Source organism: Cibotium barometz, chromosome 52, assembly GCF_041138505.1.
Source record: "Cibotium barometz isolate CiBa-2024 chromosome 52, ASM4113850v1, whole genome shotgun sequence".
Taxonomy (NCBI): Eukaryota; Viridiplantae; Streptophyta; class Polypodiopsida; order Cyatheales; family Cibotiaceae; genus Cibotium; species Cibotium barometz.
In genome coordinates this window covers 11734977-11755928 of record NC_141097.1, presented here as the reverse complement: position 1 = coordinate 11755928, position 20952 = coordinate 11734977, and the positions used below count along the sequence as shown (strand labels likewise).

General features: G+C 49.8%; 1 protein-coding gene across 1 annotated transcript in view; it reads left to right on the top strand.

Annotated features, from left to right (window-relative positions):
- LOC147608808 (WD-40 repeat family protein / notchless protein) overlaps nucleotides 1-20952 on the top strand; it is a 100680-nt gene that overhangs the window by 49149 nt on the left and 30579 nt on the right. The window contains exons 4-6 of the mRNA XM_086788200.1: nucleotides 2132-2257; nucleotides 2778-2905; nucleotides 13690-13889. Of these exons, the coding sequence (XP_086644326.1) occupies nucleotides 2132-2257; nucleotides 2778-2905; nucleotides 13690-13889 (454 nt within the window). The remainder of the gene's footprint in view (nucleotides 1-2131; nucleotides 2258-2777; nucleotides 2906-13689; nucleotides 13890-20952) is intronic.

Sequence of the window (20952 nt, the reverse complement as noted above, 5' to 3'; positions counted from 1 at the left end):
GGCGAAAGAGAAAGCCTGATGGGGGTATCCTCAAGGGCGGGCGAGGGGGCTGCGGGAGAGTCCCTCTGAGGTGGGGCGGGAGGAGCCTCCATCAGTGTCTGAAGCTAAGTCGAAGGCGGAGCGAAAGTGGAGAGTCCTGCAAGAGCCGAGCTGCACACAAAGGACGGCACACAAAGGACGGAGAGGGAAGGCGGGAGGCAAAAAGAAACAAAAAAGGAAGACCCCAGGGGACGGAGAAATCAGAAAAAAAGGAGGTAAGGCGGCGAAGACAAAAAAGCCCCTAGGGGGGACGCGGAAACAACGCGAAACAAGGGGCGGAGGGGAAGATAAGGCGAGGCGGCGAAAAGGGGGGCGGGGGTGCTGAAGAAAGGCGGGAGGGCGCGAAGGAGCGGGGGGGGGGGGGGGGGGGGGGGGGGGGGGCTAGGACAGCCAGGCGGGGGAGGGGGGGCAAGCGCGAGTACAGGCGGGGGGGAGGGGGGGGGGGGAGCAGACGCGATGGCGGGAGAGGGGGGAAAGCGTGCAGTCAGCGTGAGCTGGGGGGGGGGAGCGTGAGCTTCAGCGAGCAGTCAAGACCAATGGGTTTATTGAAAAACATTAGGTTTAAGGTCTTTTCGTTCCGTTACCATCACACATTTGTTGTCAGAGTTGTTAATTTTATTATCAAATAGGTTTTCAAGCTTGGCCCATACCTCTTTTTCTATCTTGTTGAAATCTACACGATGAATTAGATTATCTACAAGACCAAGGCCAATGTGTGCCAGTACTTTGTCGTTTTATCTTGCCAAATTGCACCCTTATTTCCTTCGGGTTTTTGCTCCGAGCCATTGACCACATTCCAAACACCATCTCATATGAGAAGAAGACGAGCCTTTTTCGGCCATGTGGACTTCTCTATAGAGAAGTGGCCTCTGTGCATCTCCATGTTGATGTAAAATTTTTCACAGGGCTAGTATTTGGTGCAAAAGTGATGATTTTGAAAAAAGGCCCAATTTTTATTGGGTGTAGAGGCTTTAATTAAACATTTTCATTAAAAAAATAAGAAATCCCCTTGCCCTGTACCGTTGCAGGTTGAAGATGACTGAGGAGGGCTGCAGCATATATTTGTTGGCTGAGATGCACAATTGGGCAATACAGTGAATGTGCTGGGCACTGGTGCTGCACACAACTGTCTCGCTGGAGGCGGAAACTCTGCAGAAATGGCGGGCTGCTGCTGACGTGGCCATTTTAGTAAGGTTATTAAAACCTTATGGTTGGGGTGAGTGAAGTTGATGCGCAAACGAGCCGGTAGTGGCGCGTAGGTGGCCGGTGCGTAGACAAGCAGGTGTGGGTGACGACGTCGAACTGGGCAAAGCTGGAGTCAAGTTTGATAGGCAGTGCTAATATGCCCCATGGCTGGCTCCAGGTTGCTGTCAAGGACACCAGTAGGCACAGAGAAGCAGCAGATGGTCACCATTATCTGACCCAAAAAAAACAGTAAACCCTAACTGGGCTAGAACCAGGCTTTGTTATCATTTGTTGGGATTCAGAGCGCTCACAAAAATATAACGAGGAGCTATGGAGGGTGGTTCAGACACACTAATACACTTAGCCCTCTTAGGGGCTGTTCCCACACAGACACAAGTGGGTACACAAACAGGGGTACACGTACAGAGACTCCAAAATACCCAACGATTTTCAAGCATTAACATGGAGTTTCATCCACCACAAAGGTAAGTGGATGCACGATATTTTCAAATGATGCTCCTTTGCATCACTTTCTTAAGATGAAAGGTTTTAAGAGAGTCTTTTTTTTCCCGACTGGCCTTAGGCCCAAGATCCTCCCGTAGTTACCATTTTTCACTGCCCATAGGTGCTTTTTTTATCCGCCCGTAGGCGATGCAGCTAAGGAAGCACCTAGTGGGGTTTTGAACCCAGGACTTCCTGGTCCTAGACAAACACCTTCACCACTTGAGCTATCACCTCATTGGCGGTTTTAAGAGAGTCTTAAACAATTTCTTTTTTAAAATCTTGCATGCTTTGTTTGCACACGGTGGATGCATATGCTAGGTTTTTGTGCCTTTTTTGCTGATAGTAACAATCTTGATGAAGTGAGGTAGGCATGTAGCTAAGCAATTCATCTTCACATGTGCAGGTCATACAGAAGCAGTATTGTCAGTATCTTTTAGCCCAGATGGCCAACAGTTGGCTAGTGGATCAGGGGATACAACGGTGCGATTTTGGGATCTGAATACTCAGACCCCTTTGCACACATGTAAAGGTATTTTGTTGATTTTGTTGTCATATCACTTGATTGATGTTTTATTTTGGTTTACTGGAGGGCTGGTTGTCATTTATTATAGGCTCTATTTTGATCCTTTGGTTGATTCTTGACTCTTGACTGTTCTCTTATACTTAATCGAAGACTTCTTATTCTACGCAAAATTAAACCCACCAATTTTTGCCATTAGTATTTAGCACCGCAAGTTACACCAATGTTAGTGTTACGGTTGTTATGGGATGGGCATGGCTGTGTTAGGTATTGCTGGTTGTGGTTCGTGTAGAATTATTGCTAGCAGCTTATTTTTTTGGGTTTTTCACTCTTTGCGGCTTTAGTTTTTTCAATATTTGATGCAATAAAATTCAAAGGTGTAACTCAATTTGGAATTCGGGGCCAAGGCATTGCGTTCCCAACCGGTGCATGAGTTCAAACCCTGCCACCTGATACAGTATATTAGGTGTCATTCAAATCAACTTTTTGATTTTTAAAGATTCCTTTGTTGGTGGGTGTGGTTTTGCAGGGCATACGAATTGGGTACTTTGTATTGCATGGTCTCCAGATGGGAAACAACTTGTAAGTGGAGACAAAGATGGGCATTTAAGTCTTTGGGATCCCCAGGATGGCAAGGCCAATGGCAACACCTTGAACGTATGACTTGGATTTCTTGGTACTAAGTTTGTTACTATTTGGTATTATTTTGTGAAACATGGTGATGCTAGCTGAACTAGAATGCATACATGTTGGGTATTTGAAGCTTCATGCGTGTGTCTCGTCTTGTGTGTGTACCCCTATTTGTGTGTCCGTGTATATGTGTGTGTGAAACCACTCTAACATTAGGAATGATGTCATCTAGATGAGCCTCCAAAGGCTATAAAAGCATTGTATTTGGTGAAGGCTTTACATCAATCTAATCTACTGATCATTGAGTCATGCAATCTCTCTCTCACTTGAGTATTTGTCTTTCTCTCTCTTTCTTTCTCTAACATTGACAGCCACGGATGTCTTTGACCTCCATAGCTTTGATGCACTACTGGCGGCGGCTGTACCTTCTGCTGGTGGCTGCGCTGGTTATCCAGTGGGCTGCCCACTACACAGCAGGCGGCTGCGCAGTTTGCAGCCAGGTGCTATATCTCCTACAGGTGCTGCTTCATCTCTGTCCAGCAGGCTGCGCCTGTCTACTGCAGGCGCCTCCATCTCCTCTCAACAAGGCGGTTGTGTGTGCATCTCCAGTCAGGCAGCCACACAGGCTGCGCTGCCTACCACAGCAGGCGGCTGTATGTTCATCTCCAGCAGCTGTGCTCCTACAGCTAGGCGGCCGGCGGCTGTGCTCTGCAAACAGGCGGCTACTTCTCCATCTCCAGACGGCTGCTCAACCTATCCATAGGCGGCTACGCTGCCTCCTCCTCCGCATCAGGCAGGTGTGTCCAGCACAGCGGGTGGTTGTTCTCCTTGGTAGGCGGTTGTGCCTCCTTTACATAGGCAGCATCTCCTTTCTTCAGGAGACTAAACTTTTCCCCAGGCAACTACTCCTCACGACATGCTGCCGCACCTTGGTGTCCCTCTCAAATAGCTGCACATAGACACCATGGGTATCGGTCTTCCATCTGCAATCTATAAGTAAGTGAATTTCAGATTTAAGTAAAGAACTTTGTGGTAAATCTGATAAGGGATTCTCTCTACGGCTAGTTTCAGGAGCAGAGTACTTAGCCTGGGAGGAGATTATTCTTGGAGTCAGGGGACAGGACCCTTGGCATCTTCTAGAGTTAGGGCGTAGCCGTGGGAGCCTTTGCTTCTCGAGATTGGATAGGAGCACCGGCCCCAATCTCTCTAGACCTGACAGATTTTATGTTGATGAGTAGGCTTGCAGTTGAGGGGGTATGATTGGTATTTTGGCAGGCACTTCATTTTCTGACCACGTCCTAGTTATTTTGTCCTTAAAGGACCCCTGGAGGCATGACAGGCATGTGAGCTCGAGGATTGTGGACAGCCTCATTCAAGACCCCTTTCTCTTTGAGGGTTTTCGGGAGCAGGAGAGGAGTTTGCGGGGTCGTCTTGCCTCTTTACAGCGGCTTCAGGAGAGGTCCCCGGATAGCCAATGGATCGAGAGTCGGCTTGCCGTTGCTCGCACGGAGATTAGAACCATAGAGGAGAGGAGGGTGGAGTACAGGTATCATGCCAAGGCCTCTTTCTGGACTCAGGCAGGCAGTAGAGTCACATGGGATTTCTTTGAGATAGACGGCCTCCATAGGAGGAGAGACGGTATTCGCAGGTTGCGTGGCCAGGATGGAGCTATTGTTTCAGATTCCCCCCAGGTGACCACAGACTTTTTTCGATCCCTCCTCATTGGTACCCCAGCATATCCACAGGTGGTGGAAGCACGCGAGAGGGTCTGGTGGCATACGAGGGAGGTGGTTCCCCTTTCTCTTCGGTCATTCTTATTGACACCATTTACTGCTGCTGAGGTGTTGGCAGAGGCATTGACGACACTTCCTAGGGAAAAATAATGCCCGGGGGCGGACGGGCTTCCAGTCTCCTTCTTTCTTCGCCATTGGGACCTCATGGAAGGTGGTCTTTGAGGTGCCTTCAATGAGATTATGATCAAAGGTGCCATGCCAGAGAGGCTCTAAGAGGGCTTGATTCACTTGATTCCCAAGGAGGATGGTGACAGATTGGAGATCCGGCAGTGGAGACCATCACTCTTCTAGGCCAAGGCCATTAGTAGGAGACTTCAGCCTTTTCTCCCAGACTTGCATGATGGGAAATTTTGATTATTCAAGAAGTCCCCAAATTGGGTGATGATGTGGCATGTAACCACATTTAGAATCTCCTCATCGAGACCTTTCCATATGCGCCAATCCGGGAGCACATCTGCAGGGTCTGGGTCAATATGCCACTTCCGAGAAGCGGCGGCCACTACCCGTATCCTCTGAAAGGTGCACTCTGCAACCAAAAGCGACTCCACCTCCACTCTCTGAAGTCTGCCCTCATCCTGAATCTCATAGTAGAGGCATCTGCCATCCTCAGTGCAAGCTCTGACAGCAATCAGGATCTCCAACTGTGTGTCCTGAATATCATCCCTCATAATCAACCCCCCTCTGAAGTGACTCAGCCTCTCCACCTGGATCTCCTCTAGGAGACTGCAGAAGGCCTGCCAGTCTCCAAAACTACGTGCTGGGCCTGCCGCCAAAGGTCCCCAGGCTAGACGAGGCCGAGAACCTAGCATATGACCTTGCTCTGTGCGAACCGCTGGGCTCCAGATGAGCGGCTGTCTGGCCCGCTCCTCATCACAAGAAGGAGGTCGCTGAGAGAGCCCCGGTCTCAGCAGCTCCCAAGCTCTCAGGATGCTCAAAGCAAATCTGTCCTCCCATCCTCTACTGAGGCCTGTCCTCCTCATCTCTATGAAGATCCATCGAATCTCTGGTGCCCAAGTGCCCCCTGCTGGGGGAGCCCGAGCCTGCACAGCAGCCGCTGCAAGAGAAGCTCTTTCCAAGGCTTAGCACCTGGAAGCAGCCCCCGAACAATAAGCTTCCCCAATAAGGCTCTACTCTGATCGACTGGATCTATAATGCCCAAGCCTCCCTGAGCCAGCGGAAGTGTAATAACTGCCCATGCAACCTTTGCCCGGGCTGGTTGACCGTCCCGCCCAGACCAAAGAAAGTTCCTGATCAGCCTCTGTACCTGGCTGATGCAAGAGCTCGAGAAGATCCAGCAAGATGTAATGTACCACATGATCGCTAACAGCACCTGATTTGCCACCACCACCCTCCCAGCCAAGGATAGTCGAGCTGTACTCCAATACAAAAGCTTCTTCTGAATGCTCAGAAGAAGCGGGGCAATTTGCTGCTCAGGTGACAAATCTAGTCCAATCTGGCATCCCAAATACCGCACTGCTGTGCTAGGAGGAATCCATCTAAAACCGGGGTCCGGGCTCCATGCCGGAGTGGGAGCGCTACTGATCCAAAAGGCCACTGTCTTGCGCCAATTGATCAATGCTCCCGAAGCTGCACTAAAAACCTGGAGCGACTGCTCTGCCCGAAGAAGATTGGCCTCTTGGCCATGCAAAAATAAGCCCGTGTCGTCAGCAAACTCAGCATCGAGCAGGTCCTCCCCCCGGACTGGGAGCTGGAGTCCTCTCAAACCAACCTCCTCTGCCGTCAAATACATGCTCATAGCCTCCGCAAAGAAGAGAAAAAGAAAAGGGGCGAGGGGACACCCCTGACGGACTGATCTGGTCAGCTCAAAACTCGGCCCCCGTCCTCCTGCAATCAGCACCTGGCTACGAGCTGTGGAATACAGAGCCGCCACCCCTCTAATCCAACCTGGCTCAAAGCCCAGGCGAAGCATAGTGCCCTCTAAGAAACCCCAATCGACTCTATCGTATGCCTTCTCAAAATCGAGAAGCATCACGACCAAGTCCTCACCAAGAAATCTAGCTCGGGCCGTCGCCTCCCAGAAGGTGAAAATGTTGTCAAGGATAGTGCGCTCCTTGACAAATCCTGTCTGGGTAGCATGAATCAACTCCCCCAAGAAGGGCTGGATCCTCAAACTCAAGGCCTTTGCTAAGACCTTGTAGACAGTGTTGAGGATCGTAATAGATCTCCAATGTCGAATATCATCTGATACTCCCTCCCCCTTGGGGATAAGAAAGATCAAGCCGTCTGAAAAGCTCTGTGGCATCACCCCAGTGTCCAAAACATACTGAATGCCCCTGCGGAGGCCTGGCCCCAAAAGGTCCCAATAGCGCATAAAAAAGGCAGGCGTCAGTCCGTCCTCCCCTGGGCAACTATGTCGCGGCAGGACCCTCAAGGCCTCAGCAAGCTCAACCTCTGAAAGAGGCGCACCAAGAACTGTACGCATACAATCTATGACCCTCCTCTGCACATGGGCCCACACAGTCTGTCTGCAAGCATCCCGATCCTCAGTGGCTGGCTCCGCTGAAAGCAGGTCTCTATAGAATCCAGTGGCAATGCTCTGATCTGTCCAGGCTCAGTAGCTACCGATCCATCCGGCCTCCCAAGCTGACGGACTCTTGCTCGAGCATGGCGGGGTCCAGTAATCTCAAAAAACTCCCAAGTCACTCTATCACCAAGCTGCGTCCACTGAGAGGCCTGGCGACGATAGTAAAACTCATGTCTCTGCTCCTCTGCCTCTCTAACCTCCTGGCGTGCCTGGCTCAGCTGGGACGCCACCCACTCACATGCAGACTGCTGCTCCTGAAGGCGCTGAAGCAAAGCAAGGCTGCGTCTCAGCCGATGCTCCCGCTCGCGAATCTCCCCCAGCTGTGTCAAAGCTGCAGTGTGCAGAAAAGAGCTAAGCTCGATGAGTCCCTAGGTACACTGGCCTGCTGCATCCTGGGCAGAGCACTGACTATCATGCCAGATCCTCTCAATGCCCTCAGCGAGACTAGGATCTGTAAGTACCCTCTCTGGGATCCTCAACTGCAAGCTGGGCTCCCGTGTGCTCTCCTCAAATGTGAAAATAACTGGCGCATGATCTGAAAATGAGGTACCAGCGAGAATGCCGACGGAGCCCCCTCGCTCCCCTAACCAGTCGCCCACATAAAAGCGATCAATCCGTGATAGATTAGTCCCTCCCTGCCAGTGATCCGACCGAGAGAAACTAAGACTGTCCTGAGAGCGGGAGAATGCCCCATGCTGCCATGCATGAGTGATCCTCAGTGACATGCAAAATCGCTCCCAAGCTGCAAGCTCCGTGCCGTGCACTGTAACATGACTGCCTCCCACCCTATCGACCGGGTCCTCAAGCATGTTGAAGTCTCACCCGACACACCAATGTGCGGCCTCTGGCAATGCATCCGTAACTTGGGTTCAGAACTCTGCTCTGGCACTAGCATGGTTGGGCGCATAGACGTTGAGCACGCCCAAGAGCTCATCATGCATCCTCAGAATGACATACTGTGCTCTACTAGGCACAATGATCTCTCGATCCACAATGGCCTGCCGCCATACATCTGCAATGACCATGCATACTCCTCCCTGTCCACCCAAAGGACCAAACCCTGCAGACCAAAAGGTGTCCCATCTACCAGGCATCACCGAACCATATCTCCGGATCCTGCTCTCACCCAAGTGGTGCTCCTGCATCATCAAAATATCAATGCTGCCACCAACCAGGCATCTCTGAAGCTCTTGCCTCAAGCAACAACGATAGCGTATAAAATGTGCTCCGCCAAGGCCTTGTACATTCCATGAGATGATCCTCATGGATGACCTGCTGAGGTGGATGCTGTCTCAGCCGTACGGCGGGCCTTCGCAAGCGGCTTGGATGGAGAGTAGTCCCCATCCGAGTGGCTGCGAATCTGCCCACCCGGTGTACTGCAAGAATCACGGATCAGGCGCCAGTGGCTGTGACCCATGGTGACTGCCTCCCGCTCTGACAGAGCAACCTCGTGTATACATACATATCCAGGGTCGCGTGCTAAGTCTGCCACTATGCGAACGACCAAATGACGAATCCCCGAGGCGTCCACACTCTCGGGATCCAAGAAAAAATGAGCCAACTCCCATAGTCGGCCTATCACATCTGTCACCTCCAGATCGCTCACATGGTGAGAAAACTCAACTGCCTGAGTCTTCAAGGTGCTAAGAGCGAGCTCCAGAGTCCACTCCCGGTCACATGGGCCACAGAGGGGGAACGAGAAGGCCACCGCTGAATCAAGTGCCTCCTCCCCGCGGGCCGGAGGTATCACTACATGAACTCGGATGGGTGTTGGCTCATGGGGGCCCTTTGCTCCAAAAGGCCGTGTGAAGGAGTAATCAAAAGCCTCCGAGCGCTGTCTAGTGCCGAGGCGACTCAGCCGACTAGGGATAGATGATATCCGTGAAGCCCGAATCGGCATGGTAAGTCTCCTCTGCGGTGCTCGATCAAGATCGGTGCTCAGAGCCCTCCTGACTGCAGGTGAACGCCAGGGGAGTGCCAGGGCCTCCCGGGGAGCTGAGGCGGGCGTGCGGGGGGAGGAAGAGGGGGCGAGGGAGGTGGAGAAGGAGTCGCTGCCGAAACTGGAGCGGGGACGGGAGGCGGCGAAGGTGGAAGCGAGGCGGTAGGGGGGGATGGGGGTGGGGGGGGGGTGAAGGAGGGGGTGCTGGCATCTCCTGGTCCTCAGTCGTCGCAGGGGTCTCCTCCTGGAGGGGAGCAAAGCTGTTCCTCACGGGAACCCAGTGATGCTGAGACTGTCGCTGCTGCTGCAACGGTCTCTGGGCGTGCTGCTGTGGCCGTCTCCCTCGACGGCGCACCTGTCCAGGCCGCCACTCCGAGGTCTCTGTGGCCTGAGCAGGTGTCCCGGAGGCTGCCTGCCGAGCCGCATCTGTGGGCGGGCCATCAGGGGCCTGCTGCTGCGGTGAAGGTCGGGGTCTCCTGCGAGGGCAGGCCTTGGCCAGATGACCGACCTGCCTGCAAATAAAGCACTGGTTCGGGAGCCCCGAGAACTCCACTCTCTGATCAATCCATCCCCTCCCTATCCTAGGTAGCTGAATGACCTTCGGAAGGGAGGAGATGTCAGACACCAAAACTCTGACCGAATGTAGCCCAGCTGCTCTAGCCACCACTGAAGCTGCTATGGGGCCAGTCTCTAGCACCGAACCCACCAATGCTCCTAGCCTAGGAAGGAGCGGAAGGTACTCCCGGCAGAGTCTAGGGAAGCAAACTGTAACATGGAAAAGGCGCTCTCCCTGCTCGGCCGTTGCTGGGTCAAAGCCATGCTGCCAAGGTCTGAAGAAAGCCCGAGCACCCTTGATGTCAAGGGGACTCATGGCTAGGACCTTGGCCACGCTCTGGGCTGTCTCGAACTCGATCTGGTAATGTCCACGGCCCAGTAGCTGAACGTCGAGGATCTTGCCCACATCTGCAAGAAGGCGGGCCTGGAGAAGATCCCGGATCTCCCCTCTGCTGGGGCGAGTGCCGACTATACGGCAGATGGTGGAATGTGCCTGAAGGCGTTCCACCTCTGTGGCGAGGCTCGCTTCCTCTTCCGGCGAAAGAGAAAGCCTGATGGGGGTGTCCTCAAGGGTGGGCGAGGGGCCTGCGGATGAGTCCCTCTGAGGTGGGGCGGGAGGAACCTCCATCAGAGTCTGAAGCTGTGTCGAAGGCGGAGCGGATACGGAGAACCTGCAAGAACCGAGCTGCACACGAAGGAGGGGGAAGGCGAAAGGTAAAAAAATAATAACCCCTGGGGGCGGAGAAAACCAGAAAGAAGGGGAGGGGGTGGGGGGAGGCGGCGAAGACAGAACCCTGGGGGGGGGGGGGGGGGGGGGGGGGGGGCGGAAGCAGCACGAAAAAAAAGGGGGGGAGGGGGAAGCGAGAGCTGGCGAAGGGGGGGGGGGGGGGGGGCGAGGCGCTGAAGAGGAGGGGGGTGGGCGCGAAGGCGAAGAGCTATGAGAGGGGGGGGGGCGCGAAGGCGATGTGCAGGGGAGGGGGGCGCTTCAGCGCAGTAAAACCAGGCGGAGGGGGGGGCGGCGCAAACCCGAGGGCAGGCGGAGGGGGGAAGGCGCGAGGGCGGGTAGGGTGAGGGGTGTGTGGACAGAAGCGCGAGCGGGGGGGGGGGGGGGGGGGGGGAGCGGGAGCTTCAGCGAGCACGATAGTAGTTGCTACTCCTAAACTTTGAGAAAGCGTATGATACGGTGGATTGGATCTTTCTGGAGGGCACTATGATCCGCATGGGATTCCCCATGGAGCGGATTCGTGGAGTCTCAGGACTTTACTCAGCCTCACACAGCTAGGTTCTCATTCAGGGAGCCCGTTGTGACAGATTCCCCCTCCCCCACTCGGTGAGACAGGGTTGTCCTTTGGCACCTTACCTCTTTCTATTCGTTGTCGAGGCCATGAATAGTTTTCTCTCCGCCCAGGAGACTGGCTTCAGGGATTGCGTCTTCCCCTCTGCATGCAGGAGGAGCTGCTGGACTCAGAGTTTGCAGATGACACAGCAGATTTCCTTGTAGGAGATGTGGGGAATCTACAGAGATTTGCGGAGGCGATCGAGGTTTTCTGTCGCGCATCAGGAGCACATATCAACTAGCACAAATTGTGTGGTTTTTGGGTAGGCTCAGCACCTGCCTCGACTTGGCGACCAGTTGAGGATTTCTAGTGGATCCCGAGGGGCACTCCAGTTCGATATCACGGTTGCCAGGTTGGCATTGATATCTCTCCCGAGCTACAGCACGCCCCGCTTCTTCTGAGTATTCAGAAGAAGCTTCTATATTGGAGCTCGGCGAGGCTCTCCCTAGCAGGCAGGGTGGCGGTGGTGAACTAGGTACTTCTTGCCACCATGTGGTACATCACCTCGTGCTCGGCCTTTTCTCGGGCATGTATTGGCCAGGTACAACTGTCAGTGATTGATCCGGAATTTCTTATGGGCCGGAAGTGATGAGAGGCCAGCCAGGGCCAAGGTGGCATGGAGAGTGATTATACAGCCTTATTGCAAGGGGGGGCTAGGCCTCGTTGACCCGGCTATTTAGAGCCGCATCCTGCTTGGCAAGTTGATTGTTAGAGGACTCCTTGGTGGTGAGCCTTGGAAGGCTTTCCTGTTGGCCCGGATTTCAGCCCGCACTCCGAGTCTTGGGGGCCCTTGGCGACAGAGTACCAGATGGATCTTCACAGAGATGCGAGCCTGTGGTTTTAGTCTGGCTTTTGAGGATGGATTTGCAGCCAGCTTACTTTGTGCTTGGGAGCACCTTAGGCCCGCCCTCAGACAGATAGCTCCAGTTGCATTAGAGGAGCGGCTTCGGCAGCCTTTGGTCTGGAACCCTTGATCCGTTTACCCAGTGGCCACATGCTAGGGGCCCAACCGCACGTTTCTTGGGGCGCCTTGAGCATGGGCATTGGGACCATCCATGTCTCTTGGAGATTGGATCGCCCACAGGCAGCTACCCCCGGAGGTGCAAGAGAGAGGCTTGATAGGGATCCGGGGTAGAGATAGGCTCACCATCGACATCGACTCAACTATCCCTCAAGAGTGGTTGGCTTCCCCAGACCCGACTCCCCCAATGTGGTTGGGCGTGTTTACCAGACACGATATCGTAGTGGCGGTCCACGGAGCAGATGAGGACAGTGGTTTGCTGACTTTTTGTATTGGATCCCATGGCAAACTAGAGAGATTTGGGAGGATTTTAGTGGCTGCACCTTGTAGAGGGTGAGGGTGATTGGTTTTCGAGCACGGGAATGGCATATTGATCCAGCACCAGCCAAGGTGGCCAGGGAGAGATTATGGCGGCTATGGAATGGGAGTGCCGACCTCTCATGTGCCTGCAGTGGGATCCAAGAGAGTGGACTTGGTATGATCTAGCAGATCGGGAGGAGACTCTGGATGCCCCCTTCTTTGCATATACTGCGCGGCCAGGCCGCAGGATCCATATGCCCGAGATAGATGGCACATCGGCAAGAGTAGCACATTGGTAGTATCAGGGCCTCTCACAGCGTTTCCTTTCAGATTTCTGGAAGAGACTGTGGGACAACTTTCGGCCAAGAAAGATCGCCCTCTTTCTTTGGTTGATGGCACATAGGAGTTTAGTGGTCGGTACTTGGCTGGCAGTCGGTGGTCGACCAGCGGTGCGGCCACCCCTAGGAGACTGAGAGGCATTGCCTTTGGGATTGCCCGAAGGCTCAGTAGATTTGGCAGAGGATTCTCCGCATCTTTGCTATGGACAGGGCATCGACCTGGATCATCACATGGGGCACTGTCGCTTGGGCCACAGAGGCTGGAGTGGTTAGGGCTTATGAGGAGGATGGGGGAGGGCTAGGCCTTCAGATCTCTCACCATTGTATTGCAGCTGTACAGGCACAACCCCACCTACAGGCGACTGGCGGCTAGGCTCATGCCAGAGATGGGAGATTTGTAGTAGCATAGCAGCCTGGCACATTTGGTGTGCTAGATGCAGTGAGGCCATCGAGGGTACCCACAATCCGTTGGCGAAGACCGTCGGGAGCATATGGCTTGATATTATTCACACCGTAGTGGGGGAAGTTACATGGAGGTTCAAACCGCATGCAAAAGCAGCGGGAAGCTTTCTTGCGACTGTGGAGGCCTGGCCCTTTCCTCACAGATAGAGGAGGTGACCCCATTTGGCATTACAGACCACTTGTGTGGTTGTTCGGCCCCCCCCCCTCCCGCTCCCCAAGCCCCCCTCCCCTTCTATGAGATAGCCTTCTCCTCACAGAGCGACCAGCTAGAGGAGAAGCATCATTTCCCCTCATGATCATTTGATTGCTAGAGGAGAAGCATCATTTCCCCTCATGATCATTTGATTCCCACCATTAAATGAGGCGAGTTTATATGTAGCCCTTGGTGGTTGTATCTAGCCCTTTGTGGCTGTTTTTTCTTTTCTCTTTGTGCAAAATTTTCCTCTTATGTGTGTAATTGAATGTTTTGGGTTGTAGAGGGTGGCTAACATGGGCTCTTGTTTCATGTCTTTGGAATCTAGGGGCATAAAAAATGGATTACGTCTCTTGCTTGGGAGCCTGCTCATTTACAGTTCCCAAGCCGGCGCTTTGCTAGTGCAAGCAAGGATGGTGATGTACGCATATGGGACACCACGACACGAAAATCCACCATGTGTTTAACTGGACACACCTTGGCAGTAACTTGCGTAAAATGGAGTGGCGAGGGGCTAATTTATTCCAGGTATCTCTTTGTCATGCCATTTTGTTAGGGGACACACTTGCCACCGGTAAATTTAGCCTAAGGAAATTGAGGTGTTAAAATTGCTAATTGCTTGAAATAAGTTGGAGTAGTAAGTGTGTGATGAAAGTTGGATATGAAACTCTCAATCCATTGTTATGACGATTTTCTTGCATATGCTGAGGATAACGTTTAGGTTTTCAGGATGTCTTTGCATGGCAGATAAAGGAAGGGCTTCCCCAAAAGGAGGGGATCATTATAAATACACTTGAAACCCCAATACCAAATGTTGGAATGAACGTGTAGGTTTTCAAGATGTCTTTGCATGACAGATAAAGAAAGGGCTTCCACAAGAGAAGGGGATCCACTTGAACCCCCAATACCAAATGTTGGAATGATGGCAAATTAGGGTGTTCCTGGGGGTTACCTCAAATATGAGAAAAGGAAAATGAGTGGTATTTAAAACCGAGAGTCTCCTGTACAAGGATCTCTTACTCTTGTTTTAGCATACTTGATTCCTTGATATTAAAGGATATCCTTCAATGAGCTCCCATCACAGAGGGGAGATGCTATGGCTGCTTTGCGTTCTATTCTAGAATAGGATGGTATCACTGTATGATCACACATCGTCATCATGAAGCATCAGATGGATACTTTGGCTCATGTAGGTAGTTTTGTAATTTTCTTTACATTGACATTGTACTACCTTTTTGGTCTCACAGACAGTCTGAGTCTTTTGAAGACGCAGGATCTTGAGCTCAAGCTATGGAGGGTGGAAGATTTCCATGATGTGAGTGTAGGAGAGAGATGAGGGTTCAAGGGGAGAGATGAAGTTCAATCTATGAGAATGGTTAAGAGAGAGAGAGAAAGAAAGATATATTAAGCGTCTACTAAAGACCCAATGGGCTTATGAGACCAAAGTGATACAATAATGTCCATGGCATATCTCATCATGGAATGGAAAATAAAACAGAAAGAAAACATAAATATAGCTATCTCACTAGGGTGATACAAAACTGTCCATGGAAACTCATCATGGAATACTAAGAACATAAAAACATGGGAGCAACATCAGCTCTGAGTAGATGGTACACCACTCTCCAAAATGTCAAGCATGGGGCTGACGAGTATGGCAGAGAGGTCTCCCTCAACTATGTCATGTGGAAAGGTAGCTCGATGGCGGTGGAGCATGTCCTAGATCTGGAGTTGATGAGGTGATCGTGGAGCTTGTAATATGTATGTGTTGGAGCCTACAATACGAGAGAGAAAGAAGTAGCTTTTTGTAGGCCTACAACCTGGTGTGATGTGATAAGCTTGTGCTAGAGAGAGAGAGAGAGAGAGAGAGAGAGAGAGAGAGAGAGAGAGAGACTACGTCTATCATACGGACTATGATGAGAGAGAGAGAGATAGAGAGGTTTCTTTTTGTGAAGGCCATGGCAAGAGATGCAACTAGAGAGGAAAATTGCATACATATTTACCACTCCATTGGCTACATGGTTTAACCTATCTGACCATTTAAGGTGCAAGGCGCTTTGCCATCATACTCGTGTAAATGGACACTTACTTTTGTAAGATGGTGCTGGAACATATAAAGCAACCTTACCTTACACTTAATGTAAAATAGGAAATATTTACGGACTTAGTGTACATAGTTAATTAAGACTAGTATAGAGTGTTAAGTTTGGTCAACCTAGTTTGAAAACTAATCATTTGTTTTATAAGTCATTTTTGACAATAAGTAAGAGAGAATCATTCCCTTGTAATATTTTACTTTTGAGCTTCCCTTCTTCCCTCTTACTTGCTTGGCCATTGAATATTTCTTGCTTAATGGATGCAATAGGTTTAATTGTAGGTTTTCTTCTTGCATTAGCTTCTTCTTCTTTCCTCGCCTTTTGTGCGAGAGAACCGTTGCCAAGATAGATATCTTGTTGTCTCCATCAAGACACATAGAGCACTCCCTTCACCTCATTGGCAATAGAGCATTCTGATATGAAGAGTGGACACATGGCTGGTTACTCCCTTTGTACAAAGGGGATAAGGTCTGGGCGGTGGACACATTGGGTTATGTCCACCTCGAGACATCAGTGTGTGTGAACACCGGGCTAGTCATAATTTATAAGTGAGTTTTGGTCACCCAAAACTTAATGAAGTGTGTACACACTCACTTATAAATTAGTGCTAACTCCTAAGGCTAGGTTTATGACCAATACTTACCACTTGTCACATGCCACATAACCATGTCAGCAGACAGTTTCACACGCACGGTTCGTGGGCGGGCGTCCCCTTACTCGGAACTACACATTGGTCAAGCAAGCATGAAAATAGCATGCAATTTCAATTGCAAGCAAGCACATAAAGATGCTATGCAATGCAGCATTGGTATGGACAATCCTCGTTTATGAGATTACCAAAATAGACGTGCTCCAGGCAAGTACACGAGGTACCAGATCCAATGGAACACCAATCCACCAAACATTTCCGAGCATGTACACAGAGGCACAAGTCCCAACGGAAAGCCAAGTCCACAGTATCACATGAGTGGCATCAATCCCTGGCATATACAACTGCCATGGACACTAGTCCAATGTACATACATGATGAGAGAGCACAGGTGGACCAATTGGGTGGCCAAATGGTGACATTCCCTCTGGCTTCTAAACAGTTGTCCGCAACTGAAAAGCATCCAAATATGTCTGAAGCACATGCGGGCAATCTTTGAAGAACTCTTGATCTACCCATTTAGCATCAATGGGAAGATAGTTGTTAAACTTCACAAGGTAACGCCTGATAATTTTGCCTGCAGAGCAAGCGTGCGTTCCTTGTGATACACAGTCTGCTTTGGCTGCAAGATCTCCTCAAGGTCATCCACTTTTGGTGGATCCTCAATGACCGTTTCACTGGGCTCCGGCCCTACATACTTGCAAAGGAGACTGACATGAAAAGCATTCTGTACGTGCCAATGACTAGGTAATGCCAATCTGAAAGCCACTTCATTGATAATCTCGATCACTCGAAAAGGCCCATAGTACCTGGTTGCAAGCTTAGGATATGCACCCTCTTTGCCAAGCCTCTTTGCAAGTCTTGCTTTCTCAAATTTCAGCAATACCTAATCATTCTCTTCAACATCCAATTGCCTTCTATGCTTGTTGGCAGCCTTTTTATGCTTGTCTTGTGACCTTGCAATGGCTGTCCGCACCTGAGCAAAAGCAATATCCAAGTGTCTTACATACTCATCAGCTGCAAATATCTCATCCTTTGTGTGAAGGATGAGTGGCAAAACCACCTTACCATAAACAATCTCAAACGGGGCCTTTCCCGTAGATACATGCACCATGTTGTTGTATGCAAATTCCACAAGGGGTAAGTACTTCTCCCAAGAAGATTTCTGATCCGCCACATATTATTTCAAGAGATCCAACACGGCTGAATTTGCAGCCTCACTTTGCCCATCTGTTTGAGGGTGATAGTTGATGAGAAGTCCAATTTGGTGCCCATATTATCAAATAAGGCCCGCCAAAAGAGACTTGTTGTCTTGGGATCTCTATCCCCCACAATGGACTTCGGCATTCCATGATGTTTGAACACTTGTGCAAGATATATTTTAACCATATGTTCAGCTTTGGTGATCTTTTTGACCGGCAAGAAGTGAACTTGCTTGCTAAACCTGTCCACAATTGTCCAAATTGCATCATTATCCTGTTGGGTCCGTGGCAAGTCCATAATGAAATCCATTGTAATACTTTTCCATGGCTGCGTGGGAATAGGCAATGGCTGAAGCAAACCCGGTGCCTTTTGCCTATCAAATTTCACCTTTTGATGGGTGATACATGCACGTACATGTGCCTCTACGTCCTTCCGCATACCTGGCCAAAAGAAATACGTCTCAATCATGTGCGTAGTAGGCATTATTCCTCTATGACCAGCATATGGAGGAGCATGGCACTCATCCAAAACCTTTTGCCTCATGTCAGATACCACACATAGGCAATTATCTTTCATGAGATAATCCTCTTTGATCACATATGAGACATGTGCATGCCCAGCCATCAAATCAGCCCAAATAGTGGCAAAATTAGCATTCGTATGATACAAATCACGCATGGCAGACAAGTCCCCATGAGAGGCAACCGAGATAGCTGCTACATACGGCTTTCGTGACAATGCATCTGCCACTACATTCTTCTTTCCTGGGGTGTGCAAGATCTGAAAATGAAACATAGAGAGGAAATTGGCCATTCTCATATGCTTCTCTCTGACAATTTAGTTTGGGTAAGAAAATACCTCAAACTCTGGTGATATGTCTTCACAGTGAAATCAGCTCCAAGAAGGTAATGTTTCCATATAGTAAGTGCATGAATTACAGCCAAGAGCTCTTTCTCATAAATGCCAAGAGAGAGCTCTGCATTCATGCAATCTGCAACTCTCATAAGCCACGGCATGTCCCTCTTGATTAAGGATAGCTCCTATGCAATTTCCAGATGCATCACATTACACACTAAAAGGCTTTTGCAAATCCGGGATAATCAACACTGCACCATGAGTAGTTGCATCTTTCAATTTCAGGAATGCATCCCTCTCTACATTAGTCCATTTGAATGTGGCCTTCTTCTTTGTCAAATCATGCAAAGGAGAAGCAATCCATGCAAAGTGCCGAATGAACCTGTGGTAGTAAGAGCATAATCCAAGAAAACTACGGATCGCATGCACCGAACTTAATTCGCGCCAATTCCGAATTGCATCAATCTTTGCAAGATCCATCCGCACTCCATCTTTGGACACAATATGCACAAATTAATGTCTCTCTGATAAGAAGAACTCACTCACCTTTGCATTTATGAAGAGCTTATGCTTACGGAGTTCTTGAAAAACAATGGCCAAATGAGCTCTATGCTCTTCTTCGGTCTTCGAGAAGACTAGGATGTCATCAAAGGAGACACCTGTAAATTTTCTGTACCCACGGAATATGTGATCCATCATTCTATTGAATGTAGCTGGGGCATTTGTAAGACTAAAAGGCATAACAAGCTACTCATAAAGCCCAAATGCCGTCCTGAAAGCAGTTTTGTGTACATCTTCAGGCACTACACGCACTTGATGATATCCACTCTTGAGATCAATTCGGCTAAAGCATGCCGATCCATCCAACTTGTCAAGGATATCGTCTATGCGTGGAATCGGAAACCGATTCTTGATGGTAAGCGTATTCAAAGCTCTATAATCCACACATACGAAAGGATCCATCCTTCTTTTGAACCAAGAGGACGGGTGAACAATATGGGGAAGAGCTTGGCTGAACCAAACCCTTCTCAAGAAGCTCATTCACTTGCTTCATGATCTCCTCTTTTTGGGATGCACTTACACGATAGGCTGGCCTATTAGGTGGTGAGCTACCCGGCACGAGATCAATGCGATGGTCTTCCGGTCGTACGGGTGGCAACTCATTAGCAAAACAATCATTGTGCTCTTGCAAAAATTTCAGCCTATCATTACTAAGAGTGTTTACATGTACATTATTTTCCTCAACATGATCTCGTACAAAAATCAAGTACGTAAAATCACTCTTTTTTAATTACTTTCTTAATTTGTACATGAGATACAAGGGGAATGATATCACCCTCTTCACTAGCATCAATTACATGCTTTCGACCTTTATGCATGAAGGTGATCCTATTGGTCTTGTAAGCCTTGCACGAATCAATACGTGTATGCCAAGGCTTTCCAAGCAATACATCACAGCCATTCAAAGGCGCCATAAGAAAATCCTCATAATCCACATAGCCTTGAATGTGTATGCGCAACTTGCCAAAAATAGGCATGACTTGCACTACAAAGGCCGCCCCTGCTTCAATTTGAGGACCCATGTCCTCCACGTCAATATCCAAAGCAGTTGCCATTTGTGTAGATATGAAATTCTCAGATGCACAATCATCAAACATGAACAAAGCGGACTGATCCTTGAGCTGTCCCCAAGCTTTACATACAACCCTGTCTTTGCTATCATGTGAAGTGTTGCCCTGCACATCCGGAACCATATGGACATTAGGCTTTGATGCATTTGTGTCACCAGCCTGGACATTTCCCAGTCTGAAAGGGGTCTGGTGGACTCCAGGATGTTTAAATATTTGGAAAGTACAAGCTTTGGGAATGGGGGATTATCCTAGAATACAAAGGACCACACTGCTAAAATTTAGGAGAGTTGCTATTTTTTGGCCCGACTTTGATGGAAATTCTGTTCGCGTCATTACATTTGGAATTGAGCAGATACCAAGAGTTAGCAAAGTGCCTATGACAGAATGTCTACCAGCTGGGATATTTTTAGAGATAAAGTTTATGGAAGGACCCATCTCTTAGATTTGGACATGTGGCAAGAAAGTGGACCAAAGTGAGACAAGTGGCCTGACACTTGTTAGAAAGTGGATCAAAGTGAGACAAGTGGCCTCACACTTGTTGTCACTTCAGCTATTGTGTGGCTCTCCACTTGTCATTGTAGCCTTCTCTTGCCATTTTAGCTCATGGGAGGCCCAAATCTATAAATTGGAGCCCTCTCTCTTCATTAATAGAAGCTCTCTTGCTGCACACTAGCCTCTACCACCGTTGAAGGGTTCCCTAATGATGGCTATTCTCTTTCTCTCTCTCTTGAAGGCTGCCCATGAAGAATACCGGCTGTTGGGGATTGTTTTGGAGGCTTCCATCGCGAAGAAATACTGAAGGCAAGGGTATTTAATCATTTATTATGATTTCTAGCCATTGTACTTGTTGTACCAGCCCTTGTATCGACTGTATCAGCTTTTGTACTTGCTATACTAGCCACCGTACCGGCTGTACCAGCCACCGTACCGGTTGTATCAGCCATCGTACCAGCTGTACCAACCACCGTACTTGCTATACCAACCACTGTACCGGCTGAATGGAGAGTTGTACTTGCTGTACCAACTCTATTGCATGAAGACCCGTGGTTTTTGGGGAAGAATCAGTTTCCACACGGAGGTATATGGATTATATTGTTGGCTCGGCATTTCTACAGCCTGTGTTCTGGCTTGGTAGCCTTGTGTTGGGCTGTGTTATG